Source organism: Culex pipiens, chromosome 1 (genome assembly GCF_016801865.2).
Source record: "Culex pipiens pallens isolate TS chromosome 1, TS_CPP_V2, whole genome shotgun sequence".
In the NCBI taxonomy this organism is placed as follows: domain Eukaryota; kingdom Metazoa; phylum Arthropoda; class Insecta; order Diptera; family Culicidae; genus Culex; species Culex pipiens.
In genome coordinates this window covers 31,938,698-31,952,684 of record NC_068937.1, presented here as the reverse complement: position 1 = coordinate 31,952,684, position 13,987 = coordinate 31,938,698, and the positions used below count along the sequence as shown (strand labels likewise).

General features: G+C 32.0%; 1 protein-coding gene across 2 annotated transcripts in view; it reads left to right on the top strand.

Moving 5' to 3' along the window:
* LOC120419617 (nose resistant to fluoxetine protein 6) overlaps positions 1-13,747 on the top strand; it is a 62,356-nt gene extending 48,609 nt beyond the window's left edge. For both annotated transcript variants that reach the window (XM_039582358.2, XM_039582359.2), the window contains exons 8-10: positions 451-640; positions 697-845; positions 13,503-13,747. In XM_039582358.2, coding sequence (XP_039438292.1) covers positions 451-640; positions 697-845; positions 13,503-13,715 — 552 coding nt within the window. In that variant the 3' untranslated portion in view covers positions 13,716-13,747. The remainder of the gene's footprint in view (positions 1-450; positions 641-696; positions 846-13,502) is intronic.
* The last annotated feature ends 240 nt before the right edge of the window (positions 13,748-13,987 follow it).

The following is a 13,987-nucleotide window of genomic DNA, read 5'->3' as shown; positions in this document are numbered from 1 at the left end:
CGTCAATTCGCGGGACACTAAACACAGCCAGATTCGTGGCTTTGGTCACGTTCTGCATTCGCGATTCGGACTCTTTGATAGAATTATTTGATTCGTGTTTTATATTCAAAGCAGCAATTGAAATCACATTTTGAAGAGTAGTACTCTGGAGACATGTAACATAGTTTAAAAAAATGCTACGTCATTTGTGGTTGACGCCCATGAATATTAGGGCGATGACCGTAATTTTACCCAATTCCATTCTTGGAAACTTTGCCTAGAAGTGTTATGTTTTTGACCTTGTAGGATTTTAATTTCACAAACAGCTGAAAATAACCAATTCGCAGAGAATTCCTCATTTGCGTCACAAACCCATTCTTTGAAATTGATTCACAAGAAGTAGGATTGAAGAATTTGGAAGTGACTAATAGACTTTCTAAATATCGTATATTTTTTTCGTTTCACCAACAGAACCAACTCCGGCTGGGCTGGTACGCGACCAGCATTCTGCTGGTGTTGGCCTTCTTCGGACCGGCCCCGATGGGATCCATCGACTACCAGTACAATCCGCTGCACGCGGCCAACTACGCCGCCTTCTCGCCGATCGCGTGGTGCATCTTCTTCGCGTGGACCGTGTTCGCGTCCCAGCTGGGATATTCTAGTGAGTTATTAAGATTTGTTGTAATGTCCACAAATAACCGCGTTTTTTTCCTTCAGATAAACTAATCGAGCTGTTCTCCTGGCGGGGATTCCGGGTGACCACCAAGATATCGTACGCCATCTACCTGACGCAGTTCCCAATCTTCTTCTTCAACGTCGGAAGGGTACGGTCGGCGACGCACTTCAACTTCGTCTCGATGGTTTTGGTGAGTAAAAGTGGAAGGATCTGTTCATATTTTGTATCATTTATTAAAAAGTTGAAATGTCCAAAAATTAAAAAAATGTAAAAAATTCCAAAATAAGGCTAATATTTGAAAACGATGGAAAATTTAATATTTGCCCTTTTCAAATGTTGGCCGCGATTCATTTTTAACCATTGAAAATTGGACCAATAGTTTGTAAGAGAGGAGCAATTCTCTGATATTTCGGTCATTCGTTTTTTTTGTATTATTTAATCCGGCTGAAACGTTTTTGGTGCCTTCGGTATGCCCAAAGAATCATTAGTTTGTCCATATAATTTTCCATACAAATTTGGCATAATTTATAATAATAAATTTTCCATACAAGTTTGGCAGGTGCCCAGAAAAAATGACCCCATGCTCCACAAGCGGAAAACGGTTTTTTGGGTTATTTTAAGCATCTGTGCAAATTTTTAGCGAAGTTGGTTGAGATTAACTCATTGATACCCGTGCCTAAAGTTGGCGAAAAAAATGTTTTTCATACAAAAATGACATTTTTAAATCGCTAATAACTTTTCAAGATCGAGCTTTACAGCTTTGGTATGTTCTACAAAGTTGTAAAGCATTAAATTTGCAATGATAATCTCACGTTTGGGAATATTTTAATGGAAGAAACGCACCGTGCAGACCAAACCGTAAGAAAATTGTTTTTTTTCCATAATTTTTTCGATGTTTCCCAAACAAACTTAACCTCCGGGGCAATGGGTAAATGTTGACGGATTTTGCTCATATTTGGCCCAGAGTCCTAAAATAGCTCAAGGATTAATATTCAGCTTGTGGAGCAGGGTTTTGAAAAAAAAGTCCCATATTCTGGGCACCCTACTGTCGCAATTTTCAGTGTAAGAACGGGCCTTGACCGATCTTATGCACCAGGTTCCCGACGAACTCGCACTGCCCTTACACCTACATCTCACCCTTGCTCTGAGTCAGTACGAGCAGCACGCTAGAACACGCTTTGAGTGTTCGTGCCAGGCATGCACACCTTCTTTTCCGGTTACGCATTTTAACTCGGCCGGGGGTGGTACATTACGTAGGGTTTGATGTAAGTATAAGCGCCTAACCATCTATAGTGTGCCTATCCACATTAATTAAAGCAAAAACTGTTTTATTTTAATTTGAATTCAAAAACTAATTGTTATTTACTGTGTACTGCTTTCTGCTGAAATCTTCCCTAATGTTGAATCGTGTTAATCTGTTGCTATTTCTTCTGTCGCGGTGTTTTGTTACAATGTTTTGGACCTAAGCATGTTATTCAAAAGTTTACCAAAAGTACAATAATTTTATGTGTGTGATCATTCAATATTTTAAGTAAGGACTCGAACCATACTTGTTTGAATAAAAGGGCGTAGATTTAAACAATAGGCAATAAAGGAAAGCAAACTACATAAAGTTCGATAATGAAAGATTAATTGTAGTTTGAAGGAAAGAAGAGTAGGAGCCGATGAAAATTACATTTTAATAAATAAATAAGAAAATGGGTAAAGGAAAGATCAATGATAAACAGAAGTTAAAATCGTTCGCATATTAAGGGAAACTGTTTTTGTTAGGGAAAACACGTTTCAGTATTTATTGGGAAATGAGAGCAGAAGAGTAGAAAGATGAGTGAAGCAAAATTAAAGTACAGTACTTGTTCGATAACTGAGCTTGTTTGACTGGACTACTTGGGCTGTAGCCTTGGCTGTAGCCCACTTAAAAAGCAGACAAACGTAAAATAACCAAACAAACCGGAATGATGAGGGGCCAGTGGATGCAAAAGCAAGTTCAGCAAATTAGAAATCATATTTAAGTTTTAATTAAATGTTAAGTCAAAATTAAAGGTGAGCTCTGAAAGAAATTTAAGCAACCATCATTTTACATTTGTAGAGAAAATGTTATACATCGGTCCCGTCGTCATTTTTCGTTCAGCCCAGTTTGCGAGCAACATTCGGTAACTGTGCTACATTCTCAGCCAAGTTACCGAACAAGTACTGTTGTTGGAAATGTGCAGAAGAAAAACCCCGTGCTGCGATGTTCTAGGTACATCCACAACAGTTCGTTCAACATGCTGTGAATCAAAACAATACCTTCTACAATCACAAATGACTTCCCTTTCCCACATTGCCGCTTTCTTATTGTTGTCCATGCTCTGCAAAGAAAAAGATGTTAATAAAATATAAAAACTATAGAATAACGATACAAATACTTTCCCGAACCTGAGTGCCATCAGGTTCTTGTTGTTGCTGTTGTTTCCAATGTGATAGATATCACACCGGAGACGTCTTGATTCGGTTGTCCTGGTGCGACCGTCCTCCAGTCATAGGCCCAGGCATAACATGAAAATGAAGACAAAAAGAGATGCATTAATACATGATCTTCTTACTCACGAATAACCCAATCCCACCCAAAACAACACAGCTAATCTAGGTATGCACCCAAACCAACTGCGTTGTTCCGTGCCCTCCTCATTCGGCTATTTCAATATGATTGTCCTGGAGAATCCTCCCTAAGGATCGTTAAATTCCGGAGTAACTTCCCAAAAGGGCGCAACTCCTGTTGCAAACAAACAGTTCTCTTTGAATGTGACTGGAATAGGCTGCCTGCTCACAACCAAGGCTACGCTCCATTGAAAAATCACTACGGAACTCCCTAGTGATGGCCGTTCACGCAATCATACTTCGTCATGATAGTGCTACCTTGTCACTCGCCTATACGTCAGTTACGTAAATACATGTGACAAGACAGGGCAATCACCACGATTCGAAACATGGACATCATCAACCGCCAGCTAGACAGATGTTCAAGTCATCATCTAACATACGGGGAGGCATGAGGATAGGGAACTGGTGCAGGACCAGAGCTATACTGTTCAGACTCTCATAACCAGGAATACTAACAACCAACAATTGGCGGATCGCTTCCCTGATTACGACAGTCGCGAACAGGACTGCCGATACAGTCAGTTCCGCTCCTTCCAGGATGTCCTGCACCTGGGCATCCCTAGTATCCAAAGGCATTAAAACATAGTTCAAACTAGCAGGACTGGGAACTTTATTTATTGCACTGTGGATACTTGGAATCTTGCAGCCCTTGGCCGACATATTCTGGGCACCCTACTGTCCATACAAAAATGAGATACAGTCCAGCCTCGATTATCCGAAGGCCTTGGCAAAATTTCACTTCGGATAATCGAATCACGAAAAAAAAAATTTTTTTGTGTAATATTATTTTTGCATGTTGAGTTTACATATGACTCCTGAACTGCCGTTCTAGGCATAATTGTCCCATGTCATTTTTGGTTGATTCTGACTTTTTGTCATTTTAGGTTTAGTTTGATGTTTACTTTTCGAAAAACACATAAAATCTAGTACTTTGTTCGGAAACTCATTGAAAACAACACCAAGTCTGTTTGTCCCATCGTTGAACTTCTACGCATAATTGTCCCACCAAGTTTTTTCTTTCACAAAATTGTTAGTTTTACAAAGTGTGTGGGGAACACGCATGAGAGCGTGCCAGTCTATGTAGAGAGTGCCTATTGCACTCTCGCAGTGACAACAGGGAACTGCTCGATGACAGCGTGCGGCTGTCAGTCGGGCACAGTGTTGCCACATGCTCGTCTGTATCAGAGGGTCCAAAAATCTGTCTTATCTGCACCAAGCATGGCGAATATCTGTACGGTATATTTTTTTTTTTTTTAAATCTTTTTTAACATGCATTTTTAACAATCTTATGACAACACTAAATGCTGATATGCAGCTCGGAAGGAACACAAAACTCCATATAAAAAATACCCAAGAAACGGTCAAGGAAAGGGTTGCGAAAATATTTTCCTTAAGTGGTACGAAGCTGAAAAGTAACAGAAACTGATAGTTCTTCCACGATGTTAGTTTGCAAAATGTTCAAGTGAAAAAAAAATAAATATTCAGAATTAGATTATTTTATTGCAATTGAAAGTTATAAAAATGTATCAATAATTTTGTAATCGATATTATAATATTGAAAATTCCGAATTTCCTTATGATGCCGAATCTCAAAAAGCAGAATCTTGAAATAAAAAGGAAGGATTTTGTATTTTGCTTGAAAATAAGTAAACCAAAGAGAAAATCCATAAACACACAGATTCAAAAATACAAATATTAGAAACAACATTTCAAAATTGAGAAATAAAAAAATCTAATATTTTAAAAAAGAAAGAAATATGTATACAAAACAAAACTTTAAAACAACAAATTCAAAGCTTTAAAATTCTAAATTAAAAATTAATAAAATAAAAAAAAATATAATTTAATAATTCAAAATCCTTCAAATTCAAAATTATAATCCAAAAAATTTAAAATTCTAAATAAAAATCTACAATTGATAAGCTTTCCCAGATTTAAAAATTGAAAAAAAATATCAAAGAATTTAAGAATTTAAGAATTTAAGAATATAAGAATTTAAGAATTTAAGAATTTAAGAATTTAAGAATTTAAGAATTTAAGAATTTAAGAATTTAAGAATTTAAGAATTTAAGAATTTAAGAATTTAAGAATTTAAGAATTTAAGAATTTAAGAATTTAAGAATTTAAGAATTTAAGAATTTAAGAATTTAAGAATTTAAGAATTTAAGAATTTAAGAATTTAAGAATTTAAGAATTTAAGAATTTAAGAATTTAAGAATTTAAGAATTTAAGAATTTAAGAATTTAAGAATTTAAGAATTTAAGAATTTAAGAATTTAAGAATTTAAGAATTTAAGAATTTAAGAATTTAAGAATTTAAGAATTTAAGAATTTAAGAATTTAAGAATTTAAGAATTTAAGAATTTAAGAATTTAAGAATTTAAGAATTTAAGAATTTAAGAATTTAAGAATTTAAGAATTAAGAATTTAAGAATTTAAGAATTTAAGAATTTAAGAATTTAAGAATTTAAGAATTTAAGAATTTAAGAATTTAAGAATTTAAGAATTTAAGAATTTAAGAATTTAAGAATTTAAGAATTTAAGAATTTAAGAATTTAAGAATTTAAGAATTTAAGAATTTAAGAATTTAAGAATTTAAGAATTTAAGAATTTAAGAATTTAAGAATTTAAGAATTTAAGAATTTAAGAATTTAAGAATTTAAGAATTTAAGAATTTAAGAATTTAAGAATTTAAGAATTTAAGAATTTAAGAATTTAAGAATTTAAGAATTTAAGAATTTAAGAATTTAAGAATTTAAGAATTTAAGAATTTAAGAATTTAAGAATTTAAGAATTTAAGAATTTAAGAATTTAAGAATTTAAGAATTTAAGAATTTAAGAATTTAAGAATTTAAGAATTTAAGAATTTAAGAATTTAAGAATTTAAGAATTTAAGAATTTAAGAATTTAAGAATTTAAGAATTTAAGAATTTAAGAATTTAAGAATTTAAGAATTTAAGAATTTAAGAATTTAAGAATTTAAGAATTTAAGAATTTAAGAATTTAAGAATTTAAGAATTTAAGAATTTAAGAATTTAAGAATTTAAGAACTGAAGAATTAAAGAATTTAAATTTTTTGTTCTCGCGATTTTTTTTTTTTTTGAATATTGATATGTTTGATTTTTTTTAGATTTTTTAAATTTTTAATTAAAAAATTTGGGATTTTTTCATTTTTTTAATATGATTTTTTTTTGGGTTTTTAATACTATTTTTCTTTTGATTTTCTTTACTATAATGTTTTGATTTTTTTTTATTTTTCTTCAAGAATGTTTAAATTAAAAAAAAATATTTCTTCTGGTCTAAATTCAAAGGCGGAGGCCAGCTTCTGTTACATCCAATCAAGCTCCTATTAGGGATATAAGCACAGTACACCCACTGGAACATGCTCCAACAATAATTTTTGTTACATCCTAATGTCTGTATCTTCAAGAAAAGTTTAAAATATGATTAGGATTGACAAGAATTAAATTGAATGTATCCAGTATAAAAAAACATTAAATAAGGGAAAAAAATATTACTCAAAACTTAAAAAAAAAATATATATATACCGAGTCAGTATGATTAAAAATGAGTTGAGTGTAGTAATATATTTATTTAGGAAATCCTCAACAACACATTTAAAAAAAAATATCTCCTCATAATCTTCATCTTCATCTTTCGACGTTTCTTATTGAGAAAATACAAACAAAAATTTTGGCAGGAAAATTCAGTTAATAAGAAATTGAAATTTTTGCACTCAACGAAAAAAAAACACAAATTATCCTGATTCTTGATTATATTTTTTCTAAATAAGTTGAAAGTAATTTTATCCCTCTCAATAATTTTTTTAATCAAAATTGCTACTGCGCGAAATCCGCGCCAAGTTCACGCCGTCATTAACAACCCTGTTTATTCTGTAAATTTTTGTTTTATTTCTTTAATTCTTGAATTTAATTCTTTAATTTTTAATTCCATTTCACCTTCACTATTTTGCTTACATTTTAGATTACACAAAATAAGATTACTTTGGATCATTTTTAAATCATAGTTCAGTTGAAAAATAAAAATTTAGATAACGAATACTAAAGTGAAATTTTGGAAAATTTTCTAACCTTACAATTTTTTTAGAATTTTAGAATAAGAATTTAAAAAATTAAGAAATCATTCATTCCAAAACATCAGAATTTCAGAATTTTCAAAATTTAGAATCTTTAAGCTTTAGAATTTTAGATTCTTTTTTTAATTTTCAAATGTTCGAATTTTTTAACTTTTGAATTTTTTAATTATTCAATTTTTCTGACAAAATGTATGATTTTCTCTATGGTCCCTATATGCTGAGCAAACGACCAATTTTAGAAAAAATCTTGAAGATGGTGTGGCAACTGCAGGGATGCCACATTTGAAGATTTTCGAGCACAGGCTCAATGCTCAAACGTATTGTTTTGCCATGTTATTCGATGATTTTTAATTAAATGAATTACTCACGAAAAAGATAACAATGTTTTGCTTCTTTTGCCAAAAACAGATTTGTAAAATATTATTTTGCCATCAAGTTAAACTCATTTGCGTTTTTGTGATGTGCCCGAAAATCTTCAAAATCTGGCATGCCTGGGCAACTGCCTCATATTGTCCCACCCTGTGTGCGCTAGTAATTCGTAATTTTCAGGTGAACGCAAATCCAAATCAAATCCAAATTATTTGATTTTTAAACCTAAACATATTGCAAACAAGCAACGCGCGAAGAAATGCCAAATGCAACTTTTTGTTGCTGTTCCTTTTCTTCGTGACCCTTTTCTTACGCATTTTTTATATTGAGTTTTGCGTTCCTTCCGGACTGACCAATAAAAGAAATTAAATATAATCAATGTTGCAAAGTTTGGTCTCGAAGACATTCAAATCATCAAGGCGAATTTTCAAAAAGAAATGAAATTTTGTAGTAATATTTTTAAGATCATCGAAATTCCCTGACCCAGCTTAAAATTCCCTGACTTTCCCTGACTTTTCCAGGTTAAATAAAATTCCCTGACAATTCCAGGTTTTCCCTGACTTTTCCAGAAATCGACACCATGTTAAATGTTGAGATAATTGCAATAACTTGACTGTTCAATAATATCATTTTGAGAAAGAATCTGTTTTATCAGAAAATCTGTACAGATCTGCACGGTGACCCAAATATCTGTCATCTGTACGTACAGATTCTGTACTCAGATCTTTGCTGAAAATCTGTACCATGACAGATAAATCTGTACATGTGGCAACGCTGGTCGGGCAGTCGCATCTCAGCAAGCGGACAAGCAAGAAGCACGTCGCGGTCCGTGATCACTCCCACGTGGTGGGTGATTTCCTGGAGGCAGTTTGCGGCTACACACAAAGTATTGTGTCTTGTTTACCTATTGTATAGCAAGAGGATTACAAACAAGAGTGATAGGCAATCAAACGTCAAAATTACCCCCCACTAGAGGGCGCTGAAACTTGGGGTGATGTTTTCATTATAACCTACAGCGAGTAAATTGGTTTGAAATTTGAAATCGTTTTATTTCATCATAAAATCGACTTTAGTAGCAAATTATACCATTTTCAGGTAAGAAATAAATAGCTTAATTGATATAAACGAAAATATTTTTGTGATGGCCGATTTAACCTGTTCATTATCTGATTCAAAATAAGGGAATGGTTTAATCAACCAAAACCTAACTAATCAATTGAGAATGTAGATTATCCAAGTGGAAAAATATGTTTTAAGGTCACTTCTACCATAAAAGCAAAGCTCTGCTTGAAAAATGGTAATTGGAATGATTTTCAAAATTAGCAATCTAACCTCATTCTCGCGTTTTCAATCCGGATCTCAGAATTTTCAATGAAAAAGGCAACTTAGCAAAAAAATTAAAAAGTCAGTCGATAGAACTTTTTATTTCTTACCTCCTGTTAACTTTATTTTATTCCAAAAGATCAATTTTCTTTTTAAAAAACCATAAAATAGTTTTCACTCCCCTTTGCACTTATCGCGCAAAAACGTAAACGTAACCTTGCGCCAAAGTTCTCCTACTCGAATGTAGGTGGCGAATCGAGTTTTTAGCTTTGGTTTTGGGGGCCTATAACACAGAGTAACACAGAGCGAGCAGTCCGAAGAAATGTCATTTTATTGTTTGGCTCCATAAGGTTTGCTGGTAGCAGGCGTGCGATGTACCTGCGATGTACCACAAAGTGGAACCAAAAATCAAATGGCAGTAGTGACTCTGTCTTACTCTGTGGTGATAAACTGCTAACTGGGATGATTACGGACTTATGGGGTGAAAAGGGACCCACGGGACAATTATGCGTAGAAACACACACAAAACGGTTGAAAAATTTCAATCTTTGACTAAAATTGGGAACTTGATTTGATGTTAAAAGTAAGAAAATAAAAAATAATCAAACTTCGGATAATTGAAACTTCGGATAATCGAGGCTTCGGATAACAAAAAACTGTATCTTTTGAAGGAATTTTTTGATCGATTTGGTGTCTTCGGCAAAGTTGTAGGTATGGATAAGGACCACAATGAAAAAAAAAATTAACACGGTAAAATTTGTTTTGGTGATTTTTAATTTCACTATTTGTCTCTAAAACTTGATTTGCAATAAAACACTATTTTTATTTCTTTCATTTCTTGATACGCTTTAGGGTACATCAAATACCAACTTTCCAGAAATTTCCAGAACGGGCAAAAAATCTTTGACCGAGTTTCAAAACCCGAAATTTTGGTCGAAATTTTTTTCAACTCATTTTTCGATGTAAAATCGAATTTGCAATCAAAAAGTACTTTAATGAAATTTTGATCAATTGCACCGTTTTCAGGTTAAAGCCATTTTTAGGTAACTTTCTTTAAAGTAGTTGCAGTTTTTCATTTTTTTACATTAGTACCCATGTTTGCCCACATTTGAAAAAAATATTTTTAGAAAATATGAGAAAATTTTCTATATTTTGCATTTTTAAACTTTGTTGATACAACCCTTAGTTGCTGAGATATTGCCAAGCCAATATTTAAAAACAGGAAAAATGATGTTTTCTAAGTCTCACCCAAACAACCCACCGTTTTCTAATGTTGATATTGTTCCGATTTTCAATGTTTTTTATTTTTTATTTTTTTGGCAAAAACTTTGTGATTATTTTGTGTCATTGGTTTGCCCAAATAAGGCTCCATAAAACATTTGCAGCTGTCTTTACAAACATGGTACGTTAATATTCAAAAAACTGTATCTTTTGGAGCAATTCGATGCCAACATTTCAAAAAGCATCATGTACACACCATTCTCTTTTGAGAAAAATGCATTTGAATGTTGAGCATACATTTTCAATTCCCATTTTAATATAAAAGCAAAATAATATGTTCTAATGATAACAAACGATAAAAGATGTTGCTTTTATTGATACTTGATCATCCAAATTCAATAAAACATTATTTTCGTAATTTTATTTGAGAAAAACAAACATAACTTCTTTTGAAATCACCAACGTCTATATCACCCTGCTGTCACTGAGGGAGACGCTTTGTTATGATTCGTTTTTCTTCGTCGAATGTACATGGCGCTTTTTTCATGATGCTTTTTTTTCGTCGCGAGGTTCATGTAGTTTTTTATTTGACAGGTTGACAGGGCTATATAAACAGGGACTGCTGATGGCAGAGATTTTGTTTATGTTACTTTATTCAAAATCATTACTAAACAGACTTTACTGAAGTAAGTATTATTAGGAGTACTTTCAGAATATGCAATAACCCAGAAAGTGTCAACATGTACATGATGCCTTTTGAAATGTTACCGTCGAATTATCTGATCGATTTGGTATCTTTGGCCAAGTTGTAGGTATTAATGAAAGCTATTCAGAAAAAAGGGAATAACTTACTTTAACAAAAACAATTTCTGTAAATCCGTATTTATTTTTTACGAATTCTTATATTACAAAAGACATGAAAAACTTTTGAGCCAAAGATAAGTATTGGCGAACTAATAACACAAAATGGCTGTTTTGGTCATGTGAAAGATTTTCACTAAGTTTTCGCTAAATCAAAAAATAAGAATAAATCCATTTCCGGAATGGAGAGAGAATTTCTCATATCTAGAGTTTTTTTTGAAAAGGTCCTATAAACAAAATTTTCAATTTTTGCTTTTTGGGTGTTTTTAGAACCGCCTTGAGTCAGGGGTATTCAAAAACACCCAAAAAGCAAAAAGTGAAAATTTTGTTTATAGGACCTTTTCAAAAAAAACTCGAGATATGGACAAAATTAATCAATGTTACAAACCGGAAGAATGAAAATCTTAAGATTTGCATTTTTTATATATTCAATTATTTTTTTGATCCTCATTTCTTATTTCCTTATATATTTTTGATTTCCTTAAAGGCTGGTACAAATTTTATATAAATCTTTTGTCCTTCGGCTCTAGTCGAGGTCGAGTGGCAAAAAACTTAATTTCAAATTTCACGCCTGATTTTCAAAATTTGAAGGCGAAAATTATTACAAAATGCGTTAATACATCATTTAGTTATGCCATCAAAAAATTTACAAAATAAAGTACTTGTTCGGTAAGGCCGTTGCAAATATTTGTTGAAGTTTTTGTCCCTCGATTCTGAGTAAAATAATTAAAACAAAAAATAGTTTAAAAAAATAAATGACAGGCCACGTTATCAACACTTGAATGAAAAAAGTTTTTCAAAATGTATTATACACCTGTCCAGTTGTTTTACAATCACTAATTCAAAAATTCTAAGTAATGACAAAAAATGTATTTTTGAGAGAAAAAAAAATTTGGGTTCCGTACATTGTAATTTCATTAAAGTTTCCAAATAAGCTAATAAATTTGATTATCAATGCAGAAAAAGGCGTTTTAGATTGTTTTGAGTTGATTAGACTTCTATTTACATTTAAATTTTGATGTTTTTTAAGAAACAAATTTTGTTTTGCCCCCTGATTTTTTGAACCAATTTGAAAGGGGGTGGGGCGACATAAACTTTGACAAATATTTGCAACGGCCTGACTGGGTTGCTTTTTAACTGGGCACTCGATAACTGGGCCGTAGCCCAGTTAAAAAGCAGGCAAACGTCAAAAACCAAAACAAACCGAAAGACCGAGGGGTCAATGGATGCAAAAATCATGCTCAACAAATAAAAAAACTTTTACAAAATTTCAAGTCACAAATAAAGAAATAGGAAAAGTAAATGAGCCTTTTAAATAAATGTGAGCAACTTTTATATCTATATTTCTTCAGGAAAATATTACGCATTAGTGGTCCCATCGTGATTTTTCGTTCAGACCAGTTACCGAACAGCATTCGGTGACTGGGCTACATTCTCAGCTCAGTTACCGAACAAGTATCGTATCTAAAATTTATGATTTTTTCTGTAGTTTTTACTTCTTTTTAGAAGAAAGCTTAAAAAGACTTTTAATTTGATTAAAAATTCATAAATGACCATTAAACAATACAATCTTAATAGATTGCATTCTGCAATTTTTTTTCCAAAAAAGTTTTGAGCAATTTATTTTCGAAAAACTTAGCTTCTCTCATAATAAATTTATATATTTTTTCATATTCCTTTTTTAGATAATTATTTAGTTTAGTTTAGTTTATAAAAAGGTAGCAACAACAAATGTAATGGATAGCCAATTTTAAAATTTGATCAAAGTACAAACGGTTGTCGTCCTAATTGAAAAAAAGCAAATTGGAGAAAAAATAAACTTATATATCTTCAAATAAAAAATATTGAAATTGCAAATAAAATTGATTAGACTATTACAAATAAATTCAAAGTAAAAATGCAATATCAATATTACTTTATTATAAATTTTTTGAGAGAATAATATATGTAATTATGTTTAATCATTCTATGTTAACAATTATAAAATTAAGAATAAAATTGAAACTGAATTTCATGTTGGGCATTTTTTATATAAGCATTGAAATATGGTTTTTTTTACCCATTTTTTAAACAGGTTGTTGATGTTTGTTTGAATCGAAATCATGAGTACTTTTATTATTAGTTTTTTAGTGATATATTTAGTTTTTCTTAAGTTGTCAATATTTTTTTTGTAAATTTATTTAGCAATTTTGTTCGTTGACTAATATTGATCTTTTCATGAAAAAATAAATAATAATAAAATGATGGAGAAGCATGGTTTTCCCCTTATAATAAATCCGATAAAAGCTTAAATTTTGTAAATGACATAGATTTAAGCTATTTTCCCTTATCTTCCCAGCTCGACCTCACCGAGTACATCGTCATCTTCGGGGCGTCCTACCTGCTGACGGTGCTGTTCGAGGTTCCGTTCAGCAACATCAAGAAGCTGCTGTTTGACGACGGCCGAAGGAGTGCGACAAAGCTACCCAGCCAGGACGAGTGTGATTTCAACGAGAATAGCAACAAAACGATCGTCTATCCCTCGAATCAGACCAAGGATTTGGCGGACTGATGGACGCGAGGACCGTGAGGCACGTGTGTTCACCGCAACATTACTTTTTTTAGGGGTTAAGAAAAGAAGACGCGTGTGGGACTTTTTAGTTTGTTTAAGTTATTTATAGTCGTTTTATTTTTCCGAACAAAAAACAAGACACTTATTAGCTAGAGTCGTGGATTAGAACAATAAAGAGTGAAAAATAAAACTTGTAGTTCAGTTCTTGCTGCTCGAAAGCCTTACAAACTATGGTTAATGACTCGAACGAGTTGGGTAAACTCTGATTGTGC